Below are 21,417 nucleotides of genomic sequence, written 5' to 3'. Positions count from 1 at the left end.
AGTCACGACAGATCTGTTTGTTTTGGGCGAGTTATGCTTTAGTAACGCCCGTTGCTGTGATAGTATAGCGTAAGCCTGCTTTTCCTGATGCTGTCAGTATGGAAATCAAGTGTTCCAGTGCAGACAGGAGAGGAAAACCAGACTGGCTTGTGATATAAACCAAATGATGGTCTTTATAAAAAAAAAAGTGGCCTGTTTACTTTGGCGAGGCTACATGAAGGCCAGGGTGGCACCGGTCTGCTCCGTCACAGCTTCTGGAATAAAATCTTCTGGAATTAATGGTAAAAGTAAAACAAATCGATATCATGTGTTCACATGCAGAATATGAAAAAAGTCTCTCATAGGTTAAGTAAATAGGCTACACTTTATAATAATCTTAATATGACAGAGAAAATATCCATCCAGTTAAAGACAGCTTACATATCTGATCAGTCATAAAGCCTGTTATGATGTGTAATGTAAGAGTGTGGTCTTTTAATTTCGTTCGGGAGGTGCTGCGGTTATGCCTTCTGTTTGGAGCTCTTTATTAGATCTGACGTGTCATCGAGTCCTGTCAGGTCCAGCCAAGGGCTAGTGATGTGCTTGTACATGATTGAACACAGTATTAAATAAAAATTAAATAGAAATGTTCCACATACTGCTCCATGTTGTACTCCAAACAAATATATAAACAGAAGGCTATGAAAATGTTTATATTTAATGAATGTAGTCTATACATTATACATAAATATAAAAGAAAGGTAATGAAATATATACAAAAGCACAGCCTCATTGCATTCACTCCTCAGAACACAGTAATATTTTGTCTGTTATTTCTTTATAGACATTTTTATTTAATTGCATGTTGTTATCCTTTTATGGTTATTTCTTCATTACTTGCTTTGCATGCAGAATTTTAAACCTAAATGTAATATTTCAGTTAAATAAGTATTTTTGCACCACTTTGTCTGTCTGACACGTGTGTGCGTGTGCTGCCGCTCATTCAGTGAAGTTTAACAGAGACCTGCTTTCTGTCAAGAAGAGCCTTTATGCAAAATGGAAATACTTGTGTGATTTTGTAACATTTACAGATAAGGACATATCAGTAGAGTGTAGGGTATGCGCTGAGGGAACATTTTTACAGCATATCAATTTGCGTTGTGCATTTTTCGACCCTCAACACATCCGTTAGTAATAGTTTGGCACATTACAAACCAATACATGTTTGCAAAATGGCAAATATTTTTTCAATAAAGATACATATATGATTTGAAAGCGTAACCACACTTTTATTTGAACGAAATTCAGTCAGTCAAGCTTTTTAATGATAGAATTAGAACTAAAGCGAATGAGACCGCTGCTTGTGCTTTAGCTCCACCCACTAATGAAGAAACCAGTGGCTTTCTCTTGTTCTTAAAGGTTAAATAATTGCAAAAGAACTCAGTTATTTTGACAGAAAAAAAAAGTTTACGTGCAGTGTAGAGGCTTGCATTTCCTGCAGCAGTTTAATCTGTGATCTCAGCTGTTAGGTTTTGCATGTAATTTGTTGATAGAAATTAGAGTTGCATAAGAAAGAGAGAGAGTGTGTGTATATTTCCTACAGGTTATGTTACGTTTTTTTTTCCTCATTATTTTAATTTTTAAATTTTTACTTTGTTTTATATTTAAAGAAGAAACTATATATGAAAATGTGTCATGCAGTTACTTCAAACAATGGTATAAAGCTATTCAAAACATCATTCAATGTAAAGTGTGATTATTGTAATTAATATTCGCAATTACAATTTCAAGAGAATAATTGACTATTATGATTTTGTCATAATCGTGCAGCTCTAATAGAAATGTGTTATTTATTGCTGTAATTTGAGGCGATTGGTAGTGGATTTTCATGCCGATTAAAGGAGTAGTGAAAGACAAAACCTAAAAACAAATCCATTATTAAGGCATTTTTAACTAAAATACAAGTCCATAATCCATTATAATGCTTTCTCCAGTAAAAAGTGGTCTGGTCTGAATCAGGAGACAAATCTGCACAGATCAAGCCAAAACAGCAAAAATGTGGCTGGAGACAATAAGAGATGGACTTTTTCACTGGAGGAAGCATTATTATGTATTATGGACTTCTTCTTTTTGTTAAAAAATCTTGATGGATTTGTTTCAGCTTTTGTCTTCTCAAGATGTTATTTTGGAGTGGTGTGGATTACTTGTGGATTATTGTGATGTTTGGACTCTCATTCTGACGGCACCCATTCACTGCAGAGGATCCATTGGTGAGACAGTGATGCAATGTCACATTTCTCCAAATCTGATGAACTCATCTACATCTTGGATGGCCTGAGGATGAGCACATTTTAATTCCTCAGTGAACTCTTTTCTCTCTTTTTTTTTTTTTTTTTTAAATGTGATCTTTAGAGCAGCTGAACCTCTAGAGCAGTGTTCTTGTTTTCCTCTCTGGGTTTTGAAGTCGCCTTCAGCTTCCATTCATCATTGGTGGCTCTGCTACGGCTCCGCTCACGTGGATGCGTGTGTTTATATTGCGATCCCGCCTAATGCAGCTGCGCGTAGATTTATTAGCGCAGGATATGAATACACGAGTGACTCTTCCAGCACGTCGGGAGTTGAACGGCGGCCCCAGGCTGAAGACGTGACTGGCGGTAGGTGTTTGTTCACACCAGCATCTGTCTCGCATCAACCCAGAACGACAGATGTGTTCAGCTCCTTCCTCACGTGAGGCGTCCCCTATGCTGACTTTTAAGGGCTCATGCAGTGCAGTGGACATGGAAGTAGTTATTACAGCAACAAATGTGTGTGTGTGTGAGTGATCAGCCGAAGTCTCAGTAGCCTCTTCCCTGTCCCGTGTGGGATAATCTGTGCTGATAAGGCACACGAAGGACTAAACGCTGGCCACATCCTGTAGCAGCACATGGGTTCCTGGTAAGCGCTCGCTGTCGGCCATTCTGATTGGCTCAGCAGTATTGCCTGCAGTGTCTGACACGCTGCCCGGCCCCGTGCCGCCACTTCAGCGTGGCCTGGGACAGCCACAGACGTCCAGCGATGAAGGCGCTCCTGTGATGCCCACTTTCTGTCTTCGTCTGCTTTCGCGTGTTTCTCAGACGGAGTTGGCTCGTGCTGTAGGTGACGGCGAGTGTGTGGGATGGGCTTTTTTGGACCGGTGCCATCTATTGTGTTGTGAGATGTCTGCAGGGCTTCATGAGGTTTTAATTGTTCTGACACGTGGAGCATTGCAGCGCAGACCTATCAACAGGTAACGAAGACAACTGAACAGAGACCTGCCGATGAGATTACAGGCCTGTTAGTTTATGTGTACTCCGTAGCATGAGGTGCCTTTCTTTGGGTTGTTTTATTATTTTAGGTGATAGTTCAAGGTTTTGTGCATGTTATTACTCCCAAGGAATGTAGGAATGGTTGTAGGCTCTTTAATAGCAGATTTGAAGTTCATTTGTTGCATTGTAATGTTATTTTCTTGACGTAAGCACGCTCCGTCTAATTTAATTCTAATCACTGTAATTTGAAACGATATTTAAAATGTTTAAAACAAATTGTTACTACAGTTCAGTAGAAATGACTGTACTACAGTAATGAGAAGTCAATGACAAACACCGCTGAGAATAATGAGAAGTGAACATCTAATAAAACATCTGGATGCATTACAGTAATGAGAATTTGGGAAAATGTACTTAATTGTCATTAAAACCGTGTCAGAATGCTGAAGTTGCATTGGTCTTATAAAACTTCAGTTTCTACATATAATTAATGTTTCTGGAGATGTTTTTGTTTCTTAATCATGATCACGGGACTGTGCATTCTTTCTAGTAAAAGAATCAGCTCAGATTGAAGGAGAGCCTGATACTGATGTGTCTCGATGTGTTGCTGTCATTATCATCTCATTATCAGTATGATGAGTAGATTAGAATGGGACAATGACAGAGCTGCACGTGCCATCCTAATCTGACCCTTCATACACGTCACTGCGCTTTCAATACAAACTCAGAGAAGAGTTCAACTTGTTTAGAGGTTCAAGCTCGTTGCGCTGAAACCCTGTTGTAATTGTTAGCATGGTCACAGATCGGCGATCTCCTGATCGTGCAGACCAAACCATAAGTCGTACAGACTTGAAACTTGGAGGAAAGGTAGTACTCTCACTGCCTACAGTGTGACCAAGGCTCGTCCCAATTGGCCTGATGGGGGCGCTACAGCAATCAAAAGTACGAATCGCTCATAACTCCTAAACCGAAATTTTCAGGTATTTTGGATTTTTAAAAAAACCCTACTTTTGCAAACTAGCCCTAGGTTTTTCACCTGATCGAAACAAAAACAGTGCAGAAAGATTCTCTGGAAAGTAAATCTCAATAATTATCATAAAAAAAAAAAGTTGAACTTTTGACTTAAAGGGGCGCCAAAACGTTTGGAAGGGGCGGGGCCGCTTTTGGTAAAATGCCTATAATTCCAGAACGGAATGAGATATCTTCACCAAACTCAGAACTAGGGGTCGACCGATATGTGTTTTTCAGGGCCGATGCCGATACCGATTATTACAGATCAAATGCACCGATAAACGATATTTTGAACCGATATGTGTCTAGTGTAAAAATGAAATTTGTCATAATTAATAATAACAAGAGCTCTGACAAGAATATTAAATAAAATAACTTTTAACGAAAAAATGTCCCGACGTCGATTTCAACGTCTCTCCCACAAAGGAAAATATATATAAATACAACAAGTAGTAATAGACTAAATGATAGATGTCGGTTTCTTAACAGTAAACTGACCATTTTCTAGTCCAAGCTGAACGTCCTTCAAGGACAGCGCATCCACACTTTGCTCGGCCATGTGCCATCCTCTGTCTGTACAGCCCGCTCTGATGACCGTTATGCAAATCCTGCGTGCACAGACCTTGCCAATAAAATGCGCCGCAGTCCATGCGTGCATAACAGTCATGAGCGCAGGCCGTACAGGTGCTCTATAAGAATGAGTAAAGCCAAAGACTAAAGGACAGACATGCTGTTCAGAAAGGACGTCGGGAAAAGGAAATTATTACACCGCCTGCTCCCGTCCAAATTACACCAGAGTTACCGACCGCTACCGCGTTTTGTTTTGTAAATTTATTCCCGCGTCGCAAAAAATCTGGTCGAGTCCCGCGGGAATGCAGACCTCTAGTATACGGTCCTACTTTTGATTAATTCATCCAAACTTTGATGACTCATCCAAACTTTGAAAAATTCCGTGGCATTTAGTGTTAACAGTATACAGTACATTCCATTTATATGACTGGATTCCGCGATTCCGTCCGTGTTTTCCACATCTGGGAAATCAAGATAACATTGAGGTGTTTTTGCAACTTCACCATAAAGGATTGTGAATTACTAAAACACAATCAACTTCTGCTGCTGACTTACCTTTGAGAGACAAGTGATAACTGCCGCACGCTGCACGCAGCTCCAGCAAGCGCGTTCTGTCTGTGTCTTCACTTCCTTCAGCCTTGGAGTTGATTGGTCGGACTCGCGACTTCCAACAAATCTGATGCGCGGCGGGCGGAGACTGCTCTAGGGCACAGAGTGGTGAGCTCTGACAGGCTGCGTCGGAGCCAAAGAGCGCATTTCAAAAATAAATTATTTTTATCGGCAAATCGGTTTTGAAAATAACCGATTCCGATAATCGTGAAAATGCTTAATATCGGCGCCAATAATCGGTAGGGCCGATAATCGGTCGACCTCTACTCAGAACAGCTCAATCTGAGGTCATGGGAAAAAAATTGTGGAGCTTGGCCACTTGGTGGTGCTATAAGAGGGAAAAAAACATTAAAATGTCTATAACTACACAACAGTTTGTCCTATCAGCATGAAAATTGTTGTGCACTGTCATGGTGCAAAGTGCCACAAGTGTTTATGGGGACATTTGCGTATCTCAAAAAAAGATTGAGCACCTATTAGACAAGGTTAACGGAGGGCGATCGGAGCGAAACTCAGTGGGCCTGTCTGACTCATGGCCCTAAAGGTCTGTGAGAAATTTGAAAGAAATTGGCCACTGGGCAGGCGATAGGGCTTTTTTCAAGAGCGTAAGTGATTGTACATTGTGCAGTTTTCGCACACATATACGATAGAAATCCTCATTCTGGACAACTTTGCCTCTAGAACCACTGCTGTCAATCAAACCATTTGTTAAATGCTTGAGATGATGTCAAAAACCTACTTTTAGGTTTTCGTTCAATCTGGAAAAAAACACTGCAGTACAATTCTTTGGACTCTCTAGGTCAATAATTATCAAAAAAAAAAGAAAGAAATTTACCCTTTGGGAAGGAGCCATTTAAAGAAGGGGCCTGTCCACATTTACACAAAATCCTATCAAGCCTAAAGGAAAACTCAAAACTTCATAAACCTGTTGAGCACATTGGACAGGTGATTCTAAACAAGCATGCAAAGTTTCAAGGAGATCGGACAGCTGGCACTATAACGGTCTTAAATGTAAAAAAAAAAAAAAAAAACCCACATAATATTTCCGTGGATTTCCTGGATTTGCCAAAAATTCTTTTTTTTTGTTTAAAAAAACATTGATTTAGGTGGTTACAGGCTTTCTAAATGTCTTTTTTTCATATGTGCTTAAATGACTTAAAGCAATTGAACCCCAGTAATCACTGCTTGCAGCTATATTTTTATTTGATTGTATTTTTTAAGCTTTGGAAAATGATTCATGCTGAAGCTGTGAACTTCTGATTTGACGCACTTGCCTCTTAGACTGGTGTAATTTAAGCATGGCATATTACTGTATTCCTAACCACACTTATGCAATACTTACACTTTTGTAATACTTGTGTTACAAAACCTGTCAGATCTGCACTGCTCTTTCATTTTCAGTTTACTTTCTTTTGAACAATGTAATATTTTATTAAATGGATAAATGTAGAGAGAGACTGCATTGTACAATGACTGTGGACAACATCTGTCAATCTCCACAGACAATCGTTCAGTCACAAAATATTATTAATAGTAATGCACGTATGGCAGAAGTTTACGTGGCATATAAAAGATATAAGATAAAGATTTAATTTCACATGTATGCATGTGACAAACCCCACCTACAAGATTTGCACTGATAAATATTTAGTTATTTTGTATATAAAAGTTGTCCCACAACTGAAAGAATGAGATAAAAAAGACAAATTATGACTACAGAGGAATTCATTTTAGTAGAAAGGCTTTTAAACCTTTCTATTCCTCCACAGATGGGCAGCAGCGCTTCAGTGGAGCAAGTGTTTATCTTATCCCATTTCAGTCAAAAAAAAGTTGTCACTATTTTAGGAAATGCAACCACTTTTTTAAGCTGTGTTATCTTCTACAGCTGTGTAGATGCAGGGCAGTAATAGCCCTGCGTCCAAACACATTTTCAACAGCAGCATTGTGGAGATCCGTGCAGGGAAATGTGCCTGTCGTGTTTGTTCTGCTCTTGAATCTGCTGCCAGAGAGCGTTTGAGTCTCTGAGTTCCCAATAAGAGCAAAGTTCACCCCAAAACAAACAGCTGTGGACGGCCGAGAGCGAGGCGAGGATGATTCGCAGCGCTCCGAAACGTATGATCTGTAAGTGCTTTGTGCGTTTGTTCTGCTTTAACTCTTTATAATCACATTCTGTTGCTCCAGGCGCTTTGGAGTTAAAAAGACGTAATGCTGTGGTTGTACTTGGACAAAAGGTTTATTGGGTGTCCTCTGATCATGTCGGCTTTCTTGGCTTCCGACGCATAATATATTCACAGCAAACTCGGTTTACATGGCTGGATCCATTAAGTGAGAGTTTGATCAGCCGCAGTTTTCAGAACTGGAGCCATGGGTGAAGTGCAGTCACACAGTACAGTGCTAACGCTCACTGTCAGTTGGCTGGACGTTTGGTCGACTGTGTTTCATGTGGAATGGATGTGATTTGGCCGCTCCTCGAGGGTTGATGTAATCCCCCTTCAGCCTGCTGTTTATCCTGGATGAGTATTGATTTATCTTCTCTCTCCTCTCCTTCTTTAAACTGCGGGTCACCATGTGTGTCTGATGAAAGCCAGCTCCAGCCCGTTCCGTCAGATTGTGTTGAACTTTAACAAACCAAAGTACGTCTCGTGTCGTTCTAGCGCAGATATACGGGCAGCTGACGTGACGTGTCATCATGCCGTTTTTCTTTTCTTTGATCTGTTCATCTGGATGGACAGTAAAATTAAGTTGCATTTTCTAACCTTTTTTCCCATTGATTTATATTTGCCCAACTAAATGCGAACTAAATGTATGTTTTCCTGTTGTGTGACTTTCCCTTATGAACTGTGAAATACACAAGCTTGAAACGAATGACACAAGTTGAAATAAATTGGCATTATGAACAGGGGTGCACATACACATAAAAAATATGCTAGGTAAATAAGTTCAGAGCGCACATTTGTGTACCGACACGATTGACAGCTGTTCATGCACAATCACTATTTTAGATCAGTTAACTGTTATACTGTATAAAATTTCAATTCAAACTAAAAGCATAAATCCAGGCTACACACTGCTGGTTTCACATCAAAACACAAAACTGTGACATTTCATTCACTGACACACTTCACCCAGCAGCGCTAAAACTGGCAGAACATATACTTACTTATCGGCAACCTGCCAAAATACAAGCTAGCCGATTTTGAAAATGTTGGAAATTCATAAAAAAAAAGAAAATGTAACCATTAGCATTACATTAAGTGTACTATAAATAATTGTATTTTAATTTAATGCTTTTTATTTTAAAATATAATAGTGTTATCGCATTTTAATTATTTTGTTTAATAAAAAAAATGAAATATAGTGCAATAATACTATTATTACTATTAATAATTATTTTATTTTGGATAGTTTGTACTGAGGTGTAACGGTACATGTATTTGTCTTTCGGTTCGGTACGCATGTTCGCTTTTTTTTTCAGCAAATTCAGACAATAAATGCTGTTTTGGCACTCTTTGATGTGGCATGACAGATCACGTATAAAAAAAAATTGGCCCATTATTTACTTGCTCTCCAGCTGTCCTAGGTGTGTATGACTTCCTTCTTTCAGACGAATCCAATGAGAGTTATATTAAAAATTATCCTGGCATTTCCAAGCTTTATAATGGCAGTGGACAGGTGTTTCTCTTCATCAGTCCAAAACCATCCATAATAAAAAGTGCCTCACACGGCTCCGGGGGATAAATAAAGGCCTCCTATAGCCAACTGATGCATTTTTGCAATAAAAATGTTCATATTTAAAATGTAATAATCACTTTAATCTAGCTTCTGCCAACTTGTCGTACACAGAAGCAGCTCCGGGCAGAAGTGAGTCTCGCACAAACTGATTTTTAGTTACAGGAGCAAAGGAAGCAAAGTTTCCTTACTTTAGCAAATGAAAACCAGTCGAAATCCTTCGACATTCTTCTTTACAAATCCTTGTTTTGAACTTCTAATTCATGACAGGTGCTGTGTTTATCTCTCTTCATGGCACAACGCATACGTCCTACGTCATCTGCCTGGAAAGGCTTCCGTGTACAACTAGTGATTCTTACATTTTGAATATGGATATTTTTCTTTAAAAAAATGCATCAATTTGCTACAGGAGGCCTTTTTTCATCCATCAGAGCTATGTGAGGCACTTTTTATTATGGATAGATGCACTTTAGTGGACTTGTTTTGGACTGATGAAGAGAAACACTCGTCTATGCCGTTCTAAAGCTTGGAAGTGCCAGGATAATTTTTAGTAATAACTCTGATTGGATTTGTGTGAAAGAATGAAGTCATATACACCTAGGATGCATGGAGGGTGAGTAAATAATGGGCTAATTTTCCTTTTTTGGTGAACTACCCCTTTAAGTCTCATGAAGAGCATTTAGCGAAATATTAGACTATACTTTATACTATACTATACATTATATTTACTTTACCTGTTAATAATGCGTCAATTATTTGATGTTTGTTTAAATAAATATTTTATGAAACAAGTTATGACTCTGGAAATTATTATATTTCAGCAACAAATAGAAATTGTATAAATTAGAAGTTAATTTAAAAACAATTTACATGTTTGCATACAATTGTTATTTTGTTTATTCTGACTGTCAATTATTATATTTAAAAATAATAGTAATTGAATTTAAGTTTGGGCTCGGTTGTTAATTTTAACCTTAAAGTAATGTGAAAGGGCTGCCTATAGTTTAGAGCAGAAGCTGAGGTAGATTTTTATCCCTAATTATAATTGAATTCATCCTAAAGGAAGAGCTATTTTTTTCAGTAAACTGCTGTTTAAAAAAAAACAAACAAAACAAAACAAAAAGAAAACGCAGTTTATGTTTCGTTTTTTCTTCCTGCTGTACCGAAACCAAACTGGACTGTGGCTTCAAAACCAAGGAATGTACCAAACTCATGTTTGTGTACCGTTACACCCATAGTTTGTATATATAGTTTTTATTTTGTATAAATCTCCAGGTGCTTTCATGAGAACCAGACGGAGAAACGTATGTGCACCCCTGATTGTGTAATGTCCAGTTAATGAATTTACATATTAGCCAAAAAGGGGAAAAACTTTCTTATCAGGCAGGTATTATTTTGGTGCCGTCGGAGAGTTTGGCATGAGATTGTCTGTGGTCTGTGTGACCCATGTGAAGTCATGTACGGGCTGCTGTTGGTATGAATGCAGTCCGTCTTCATTTGTGGAAGTGAATAGCACTGATGCTGTCACTGGCGATGCTAAACAGTTGCTGTGAGTGTTTGCAGCGGTACACGTGCTGATGACGTCCAGACTCTCTGACTGACCTTCACTCCACTCCAGGCCCTGCTGGGTGTAAACTAAGGAATGGAGGAAGTTGTCTTACGGGAAAGGAGCAGTTCCTGTTTTTGAAGCCTATTTGCTTGGTCACAGCACTAAGACATCAGTGATTGTGGCTTCAGAACCTCAGAATCTCATCATTGCAGTCAACATTCAGTTTTAGCAAAGCGTGTTTATCAATACGCTGTTTAATAGTGGATAGTAGGGGTGTAAAAATACTTCTAATAACTCATTGCATTAATTACATAATTCAGTATTCAGTTATGATGAGAGACCGTCTCAGAATACACAGATGAAGAGCACGCAAGACTGAGGAAATAAACGTTCCCATTAAATTAAAAAAGCTTGGCTTTTTTTATTTATTTTTTTTAATGATATCTGGAGAATAAATATGCTCAAAACATGATGTTAATCAAATAAATAATTCACCCAAAAAAAAAGCAAATGTGCTGCAAATGTGCTCACCCTCAGGCCATTCAAGATTAGGAGTTAATTTCTTCTTTAGAATTGTAGAAATGTGTCATTCCATCACTGTCTCACCAGTAGATCCTCTGCAGTGAATGGGTGCCGGCAGATAAAAACATCACAGTAATCCACAAGTAATCCACACCACTCCAGTCCATCAGTTCACATCTTGAAAAGACAAAAGCTGAAACATCATTAAGACTTTTGTGACTAAAATATGGAGTCCATAATCCATATTGGACTGTTTAGGCTTGTAAACGGTGCTTGATCCATGCAGATTTCTCTCCTGACGACTTTTTCACTGTCATTATTATCACAGAAATGTTTGTTGTAGCATCAGCTTTAGTTGCAGTCTGGAGCCCTGCATTCCCAGTGTGGCCTTTGTTACTTTTTGGCTTTTCAAATGTGTTTGAAATGTTTAGATGCATTCATTATAATGAGCATGCACTGGTTTACAGCTGTTTACGGTTGTTTTTTTGCGTTAGTCTTTGAACAGGTTTTCTTTCAGTTTCTGTGCATTGTCCAGTGCTGTGCAGGCCAGCGGGGTTCACTGAGCTGTTTGCATGGGCTTCTGTGTGAAGCTCAGTGAGAAAGCTGCTTCAGACTCACCGTAGAGCTCGTCCATCTGTTCGGAAGCGCTTCCATCCTGCCCGTCTGAGCGAGAACGGATAAACTTCCCTTCAGTGGTCCAACAGGTTGAGTGCCCGGGGATGTGAGTGGACACACATCTGCTGCTCTTCTCCTTGTCTGTTGTAGTTATGAGACGCAGTTTGAAGAGAGTATTTGGCACAAACAGCTGGCATATGTTAGCCTGTTTAATTAAAGGTGAACGTCTGATTTCAACAGCTTGTATGTGGTCTGCTTCCACTGTGTGTCATGTACTGCTGCTGCTGCATTCATTACTTCAGCTGGTTATCTCTGAATACTGATCTCAGATTCACAAGGTTGCATTTGGTTTTGATTGGTGTTTGGTGACAGATATTATCTGTGAGCATGCTGAAAACTTTCCTTTACACTTAGTCATTGTGGCACTAGTGGTGCAGAAATGACCGTGAGATTGTTTCTACCATCTCAGCAGAACAGCAGGGAACCCTGTTCTTACTATAGTGAGCTAACTCAGCACAAGACACCTGAAGGACCCATCTTGACCCTTATTTTAAATGCAGTTATTTATAGATCAGATGCAATATCAGACTGTTTAAACCGGGATTTATCAGTGAATCCGTAACAGCCTTTTCACCAGTCCTGTTCATACTGAATGGCAGCAATGCTGTCCTCCTGCCTGATCATGATTAGTGAATCATTTACAATGTTATAAACCAATAGGTTGTCATTTGTGCATGAAGTTTCCCAGAGCGATGTGTCAAAAATAGAGAACAAGCAACTGATAAAATGTTAAAACGGATATTACAGTATATGACACATCCCTCAGCTTCCACAGGGAAAACCACAAATAGCACTCGAGTCATGAGAATATGAGGCATGTCCTTCAGCTCTGGAGAGAGCATATAAATGTCTTGAGTTGTGATCTCTGACTCATTTTCATGTTCAGTATCACAGAGTCTTGTCACATCTGTTCTGGTGTTAAGTAAAGGTTGAAATACCACAACGACAAAGAAATAAATCTTAATCATGCATTTGTAGATAAGACCACTAGTGCATTTTATTGATGTTTGACAGGCAAGATAAACTTTATTGCACAAAGAGTTTTCTCAGGGCATTCAGTGAGAAAAAGAACGTCACTTAATTTTGTATTTCACAGTTTTGTATTTGCAGTTAATTGTAAAGGACTACTGAAAAAAGTTTGTTTTTTTATACTTGATTTGTGCATAGTTAGAGCAGGAGCCTGTTTTAAAGGAGAAGTCCACTTCCAGAACAACAATTCACAAAAAATTTACTCACCCCCTTGTCATCCAAGATGTTCATGTCTTTCTGTCTTCAGTCGTGAAGAAATGATGGTTTTTGAGGAAAACATTTCAGGATTCCAGCAAAATGAACGAATCTTTTTTCGAGTCATTTATTTCATTTTAGCAAAATCAGCATCACGTGACAGTCCCATAAGATGAACGAACGACTCGAAAAACCTGAAGATGAACGAATCTTTCAAGATCGCCCCGTGGACGCGTATCCGAGAGCCTGTGCTACACAAGCTTTTGTGCTTAAAAAGAGAAATTTTATTTTTCAAAAAAAATGACCGATTGTTTCGCAAGATAAGACTCTTCTTCATCGGCTGGGATCATTTAGAGCCTTTGAAGCTGCATTTAAACTACATTTTGGATGTTCAAAATTGGGGGCACCATTGAAGTCCATTACATGAAGAAAAACCATAATTTCTTTACGACTGAACTGAAGACAGAAAGACATGAACATCTTGGATGACAAGGGGGTTCAGTTCACATGGGTTCGGTCCAACAGGATTCATTCATTTATTTATTATGCAGTATGATATACATATTTGTACAAGTGCTAAGCACATTATATTATATTATTATTATTATGTGTTGACCTTCTAGCAGTTCCCTGTTTTAAATTACTTTTTGTAGTTTTTGCATCTTTTTTAATCTTGAGGATGATAAGTAATTTTCGTCCACTGTAACAACATCACAATATAGTAATTCTGCCTGAAACCAGAGACTCTTGTGAAATTAAAGCCGTACCGCTTCAGTGACTGCTAATTACATTTGGCAACTCATATCAGACTCTTTGACAGCTGGCTATATTTCTACTAAGATGACCAATCTTCACTGATGCTTTCTGGGAATTGTTTACTCATGCTTTCAACAAAACCATCCAGTATGTACATTTCTTAATTACCATTTGGTCTTTTGGGTCATACAAGAGTTAGGCTACACATGGATATTTATTAAAAGGTGAAGAACCACCATCATGCCTTACTTTCCAAACTAAAATGACTGTGAAGCGTATTTTACTGGATTGTACTGGTTTTAGAATTTTTGTCTAGTGTAGATCTGAAATGTCTTTCATAACTTTCTGTTTATTGTATACCTTGTGTAATTTATATAGAGAGTTTGCCATAAAAATAGCCTTGATGTTGGCATGGCCTTAAAAAGTGAATAAATAATAATTACCTTTTGACTTTGAATCACTACCCAACTGAGATGTTCTAGACAACACTATAAATACAGTGTGTTTTAACAGTAGAATTGATCTCTATTTGACTCTGGCTAGGCTAGGTCTAAATTCGGAGGATCACTTGCATCATTGTTATATATATCATCATATCGCCCAGCCCTAAAACTTGCTTTGTGTTAAAGGCATTGTTAACATTTAAGGCTGCTTTGAAACCATGTGTGTTGTGAAAAACGTCATACAGGTAAATTAGATTCAACTTGCTTCTGAAATGAGAGAACTGATTCTCTCTGTTGTTGTTTGTGTTTTCAGTCACCCCTGATCTGTCTCCAGAGACCCCCCTACTCGGAACCCTTCCGCTCCCAGCGCCTCGACCCCAAGCAGCGACCGCTGGCCTCCCCGCGGCGCCCGTCCCGCGAGCTCACCGCAAGCACAGCGAAGCAGGCCACAGCGGGCAGCCGGCGCGCGGCAGCATGGAGGTGGGCATGCGTGTGGTCCGGGGGGTTGACTGGAAGTGGGGCAACCAGGACGAAGGAGAGGGGCACGTGGGCACGGTGGTGGAGATCGGCCGGCAGGGCAGCACCACCACGCCCGACAAAACTGTGGTCGTGCAGTGGGACAGCGGGACGCGCACAAATTACCGCACCGGATACCAGAGCGCGTACGACCTGCTCCTGTATGACAACGCACAGATCGGTGAGAGCAGAACACCTCCTTCAGTTCAGAGAGGCAGCTTGGCTAAACAGTGCGACAGCTGCATTTGCAGCATCTTAGATATATAACATAAATTAATAATTACCTTATTTGTGTGCGGTCATGTTTACATGGTGACTTCAGAGAATACAAAGGAATTAGCAGTCGACTACCCTGTTACATGTGGCACAGTGAAACGTATATCCTGCTAGAGTGAAGATGTTGTGGGTTGGCGATGCTGGAATGTTGTAAGGGGGATATAGAAATAATATATAAACAAATAGCATATGACACATCAATGCCTGAAGCACAACAAACAGTCGTCAAGAACACTGATGAAGCACACAAGCACATTTGTCTATAAATATTAGATTTTTGACAGCAGTAGTAATGCAACATAAAAAGCAAGGTTAATACAAATCACACCGTTTTGAAAAAAGGCTATTGAGTTATTTATTTTACACTGCCTATCATGCAATAAACAAACCAGAAAGGCAACAGGAAATAAACAATAGTGAATAATTGAACAAACTGTCTGAATGAGTGAGTCGTTCAGTTATTTTCATTATAGAAGCAAAACAGACAATATGTATCTAAAATATGAGTGATTTAATAACTTATTGAACTCTTTTATAAAATCAACATCACATTTGCAATATGCAGTTTGTGGAAAAACAGCACTTCTGCTCATGTGATACTGCTTAACTATAACATTTGAAAAATGTAAAAACCAGGCACTCAGTGTTGGGGCATTTTAATGACATTTTTCTGTCAATTTCAGACCCTAGGGTGCATCATTCAAGGTCCAAGAAGAGTGAAGTTATCAATGCTGTTTTGAGGAAGAAAATTAGTTACACATTAGTTGTTTAATGTATAACTTATAGTTAAATCCCTTGCTGATGTTTTACTCATTGAAAAATATTTAAATTCTTTATTTAAATGCTCTATCGTTGCTTTGGTACTGCTTTCTTTGTGTGAAAAAGAGCTGAAAATTATGTAGTTGTGTTCGTGTACTTAGCTATTTAGAAGAGTGATGATGATTATTTTTTAATGTACTTTTTTTCAGAAGCTGTGCTATCAAGTCAGTATCAGTAATATACAGGGCTGCTGTTGTCCAGTGTTAGGATATACGTTTCACTGCACCACATGTAACAGGGTAGTCGAGTGCTAACTAGTTACTTTTTTCAAATAAGTAACGCCAGTTGCTTTTCCCCCCCATTTATTGATTAAAAGCTTCCCTTTCCCCATGTTCAGAGAAACCTGTAGTAAGATGTTAGTTGTAGAATAAATGTGAACATGCATTAATTCATCTAACTCACAAAAAACAGATTCAGTATTTCTCAAAATGAATAAAAACAGTGAAATTTAACTCCGAATATGACACAAACCTGCAATAATTAAATGTTAAATAATACAAATATCCTTTATGCATTTAATACAATTTTATTAACCAATGTCTTTGCTGCCGACCTTCGCTGATCTAATTCAACCATACTAATAAGCAAAAATTACTCAAGATAATCTAACATTTGTTTTCCTTTTTATTGCTGAAGAGTTGACATTTTTTATTCTGCGGTCTACTGTACAGACGTGAATTTAATTTTCTCAAAGCCTGAGGCTTTTGGTGTGAAAAGGCTTTTACATTTGACAAAAATAACTTTTTATATTAAAAACAAACAAGAAAGCCCTGCCCAGATTTAAAAAGTAATGCAAAAGTAAAGTAATGCATTACTTTCCATAAAAAGTAACTAAGTAACGTAATTAGTTACTTTTTTAGGGAGTAACAATATTGTAATACATTACTTTTAAAAGTAACTTTCCCCAACACTGCCGTAGTCATTCATTTTAAGCATTAGTCAACTATTAGTCGCACATTTAATAAACCATATAAATCATAATAATGAGTTTAATTGCATATGTAGCGTAATAAGCGCTCAAGTGCATGCAAAAAAAGCTTGCCACAGCACACCGTCAGAAATAATAATTATGAATGGTTCAGGGAAAAACAGCAAGGAGACTGCATTAACATTTTAATAACTTACTGATTAACTAGTGCTTTGTTTGTTTTCGGCTTAAGAGATGAAGTCGACGACACTGATTCGTCATCTCCGCAGTAGTGATGCGCCTGTGTGCATGTTTCATACAGATTGCATAATGTGAGAACATTTGTTTTCTATTTAAATTGGTACATTTAAAAGTAGACATTTCATTCTCTATAGATATAATTTTCATGTCTGTAAGTCAAGTATACACAGAGTTTTGAAGTTTCATGCTCAAGTTCACAGAGGCAGACGGCAGAAAGCGCATCCTGTTTGCTTCATTATGTTACAAAAGCGCAGTGTTATTGTGAGTAGGGATGCAGCGATTATAGATTTTATTGGTATGATTATCGTCTTAAGAATAATCACGGTTTCACGATTATGACAATTATTATGCATTTATTCATTTCACAAAATAATGTAATCACATTGACACTTTTTAGATAATAAAGTGTTGTTTATTACTGCCTTTTGAAACCGAAATAACACAGTAACCAATAAAACAGCACAAAATAATAATAATAAAGACATTCAAAACTCCATCTCTCAAATAACATTTGTTAATGAAATATTATTAATAAGACTGTTAACTTCATTTATCCCACAGAGGAAACTGTTAATAATGAGAGGAATAAACTGAACTATTATTATAATCAGCTGTCATCCATACGTATTCATTTTAATCATTTTTTTTAATAATTCGTATGATTTTACATGTGGCCTGAGAAGATCTTGTCTATTATTTTGGTTTGTGAGATCGGAGATCACGCTGCGCACACATACAAACATTCAGGTGGACACAAACTTGTTGCACTGCAAATTTTATTAATGAAATAGCTTAGATACTGGATCGCTACGTTATATTCATCAGTAACGAGGGGGTAAAATCGCTGTTTAAGTAACAGCTCACATGTTTAGAGAGACGCGCAGATGCAGGTTCACACACGCGCATCACTCTCTCTAATCTCTAATCTAATAGTTAATTCAAGTAGCTAAATGTTATAATTAATTAATTCAAATAAATGTGATCTTACCGCACTATTCCATCTGATCTGAAGCAGGCAGAATCCTGAGCTAACGAGCCATAGCTTCGTGTGAGTCTTGCCTTAAAATCATTTAAAGCCGTGTATTCACTCTTTAGCAACAGTTTTTACAGCAATATTTAAATGACACTGGCCATTCTTGGTGAACCCAAAATGCTCCCACTATCTACTTCAGGCATTTCTCGAGTGGAAATAAAGCTTCGCTGTTTGGTTTTTCTGTCATAGTTAATCTGGTGAGTGTATAGCCTCCGAGTCTCTGATAAGCACAGTATTGCCTCACTGCTAGTGTAACTTTGTTTTCGTTTTGCAAAGTTGCAACAGTTTCGTTTCGTGCGACAGAGACACTCGGTGTCGGGGAGCCTTTACGATTAAGTAACCGTGACGTTTTAAAGCGCGGTTAATCGTGAAACCGGTTAATCGCTGCATCCCTAATTGTGAGTGCACACAAATAAGCATAGAGTCTTCACAGATTTGAATAATGTATTACTTTTATCTGTCTGACCAAAAATGACGGAGTATTTTAAGAGCAAGTGAGCGCACTGGCACCTCCATCTGTCATGCAGTGAGCGTGCTACTATTCAGCTTACACACTCCGCACAGACACTTCAACAGCGCACGTTTTCCTAGTTAAAGGCGTCATCGGATGCCCATTTTCCACAAGTTGATATGATTCTTTAGGGTCTTAATGAAAAGTCTGTAATATACATTGGTTAAAAATACTGAATGGTTGTGTAAAACAACACCCTTTTTACCTTGTCAGAATCAGCTCTGCAAAAATCATCTCATTCTAAGGGGTTGTTCCTTTAAATGCAAATGAGCTCTGCTCACCCCGCCCCTCTCTTCTCTCTGTGGAGTGACGAGCTGATCTGAGAGATTGTTTACTTTAGCGGCATTTAGCCGCGTTTAGCCACCAAACTTGCTAACTACCACGTTATTAGGAAAGGTGATTGCGGAGATTCACTAAAAAAAACCTTATACTTAATTCTGCTCTAAGTGAAGCTGGATCATGAATGATTTGCGCAAACATAGACGTGTTTATGTAGATCGGGAGCCACATTACCTTCACAAACAAACGTAATCCACTGCATCTTCAGCGGCTCAGATGTTGGGAGTAAATGAAGACCACTATGTTCATTATTACATCCAGCAACACAACACCTCAATCACTCAATCTGAGATATTTTTGTCTAACTTACATCTCTGCTCCGGCATCGAAACAATGGAGGTCGAACTGTGACAGCTGATTTAGGGCGGGTCTGAGGTAAGACGCTCATGTCAATTGACTATCGTAGGAGCCACACCAACAGGCATCTGAGAACGGCTCCATTTGAAAAAGGGGATATTATTTTTACAGATTAATTAAAAACCACTGCGTGGATTTTTATCATTACAGGGTAGATGTGTACATACACTGCCACACACGTTAATGTTCAAACAACATGTAAAAGTGAAGTTTGCATCCGATGACCCCTTTAACATTAGGTTGAGTGGCCATGTGAAGTTGCTACTACATACATCTTTCAGATGAAAAGCCATGTTTAAGTTTGATAAATGATTGGTGAGTGTTTGGATGTCCTGCCCGATGTACTGTATTGCCATAGACCAGCCGTTAGTGATCTGTCCATCACTGACCACTGATTCACCACTTCCTGTGGAAATTTTTTTCTGCGACTAAGTGACTAATAAAATTTTGGTTGACCAAGCTGCCTCTTGTTGACTATTAGGGGGCAGTCCTAGTATAACATACATAATCTAACAGCGATTATGTAGTAAAAAAACACACAATCTAATGTTTACACAATGTGATGTTAAATTGCTATCTAATTTGAATGGTAATGTACTCCCATACTTATTTTACATCAGTTTACCTACATCAGTCCTTACATGTTGTTCTATGTTAATGTGGTGGTTGTTTGTTTTTTTGCTAATAGCCATGTGATTTGTGAGCTCTTAATGGTTAAACAGTAAAGTCACTGTCATTGAGTGAAGCAGGTGTTGAGGAGCATATGAGCGCTCAGACGCTCCCTCAGCTGGTAAATGTGTGTAGCGAGCGAGGGAGCGAGCGCGTGCGCGCGTGTGTATATCTGCCGCAGGTTAAGGTGATTACTGGCTTAAATAGTTACACCACAATTCTGTACATCCCTGAACTGATTATGTTTCTTTCAGATGAGTGAGATCAGTGCCTGTCTATTTGTGTTTATGTTCCTATATGAACAAGAGGTGTTGCTTCTTTCCTTTCTTCCTTTTTATCTTTCAGCAGTAAGCAGTGGCTCTTGTGTTTATGGCTGTTTAAGGAAATGCTTCATGCTGAACCCAAATGCTTTTGCTGCATCATTAAAATCAGTCTCATCTGCCTCAAACAGCGCGTTTCTGATTAATAGAGTGAAGCCTCGGGAAAACAGACATGCGAACAGACGTTAAAGGGCCACGAGCGTGTTCAGAGACTCTCTGCGCTGCTGCTGTCTTCAAGATTTCTTAGATTCTAGCAGATCAGTTCAGAAGATGGTGTTATTAAACGGATTAGAATTGCTGAAATTTCATTTAATATATCCTTACATTCATTTCCTTCTTCCTCTTAGGTGTCCGACATTCAAACATCATCTGTGACAGCTGCAAGAAGCACGGCATTATGGGAATGCGCTGGAAGTGTAAGGTGTGTTTCGACTACGACCTGTGCACTCAGTGTTACATGAACAACAAGCACGACCTGACGCACGCCTTCGAACGCTATGAGACGGCACATTCGCAACCGTGAGTTTTCCTCCCTCTCTCTCCATCCCTCCTTCTTTCTGTCTGTCTTTTCTCTGCATGACTAAACCGTAATCCTCTCCCTGTGTTCCCGCTAGCGATGTCTAAATGTCAACCCACTGCTTTCATTCTCTCATAGAAACATTAGTAAGCATGAGCATTGTTTTCTTTTCTAATGCAGGACAAAAGAGAGATTCCGTGTGAAATATACTTTTGACAATATTGATGGCGAACATGACCTTCAGTTTGTCAAAACAAATGTGTGTACAACACCAGGATAAATGTATGAGGATAGAGTGAACAAAATCACTAACCCTGCTAAGCTGTTTTTATCTGTTATTTCAGCACATTGACCATTGATACTCATTGATATGTGCAAGGATGCATAGATATTAGGGATGTAACAATATCGATATTGTGATATTTCGATACTGCGATAAGTTATCATGGTCACATGACAATACGAAACGATATAGGTCTAACATATTACAAATATTTTAACATAAAAGGTATTTAGATTTGTGCACTTCGTTCAGGCGATC

At 38.6% G+C, this 21,417-nt stretch overlaps 1 protein-coding gene across 2 annotated transcripts in view; it reads left to right on the top strand.

Annotated features, from left to right (window-relative positions):
• mib2 (MIB E3 ubiquitin protein ligase 2) overlaps positions 1–21,417 on the top strand; it is a 68,917-nt gene that overhangs the window by 7,981 nt on the left and 39,519 nt on the right. Inside the window, exons 1-3 of one of the 2 annotated variants that reach the window (XM_051117758.1) lie at positions 7,489–7,574; positions 14,665–15,048; positions 20,707–20,878. In XM_051117758.1, the coding sequence (XP_050973715.1) occupies positions 7,544–7,574; positions 14,665–15,048; positions 20,707–20,878 (587 nt within the window). In that variant the 5' untranslated portion in view covers positions 7,489–7,543. Of the gene's footprint in view, positions 1–7,488; positions 7,575–14,664; positions 15,049–20,706; positions 20,879–21,417 lie in introns of those variants that run through there. The other variant, XM_051117759.1, reaches the window with a different exon arrangement.

This window comes from Labeo rohita, chromosome 8 (assembly GCF_022985175.1).
Source record: "Labeo rohita strain BAU-BD-2019 chromosome 8, IGBB_LRoh.1.0, whole genome shotgun sequence".
Taxonomy (NCBI): domain Eukaryota; kingdom Metazoa; phylum Chordata; class Actinopteri; order Cypriniformes; family Cyprinidae; genus Labeo; species Labeo rohita.
This window is presented reverse-complemented; position numbering and strand designations above follow the sequence as displayed.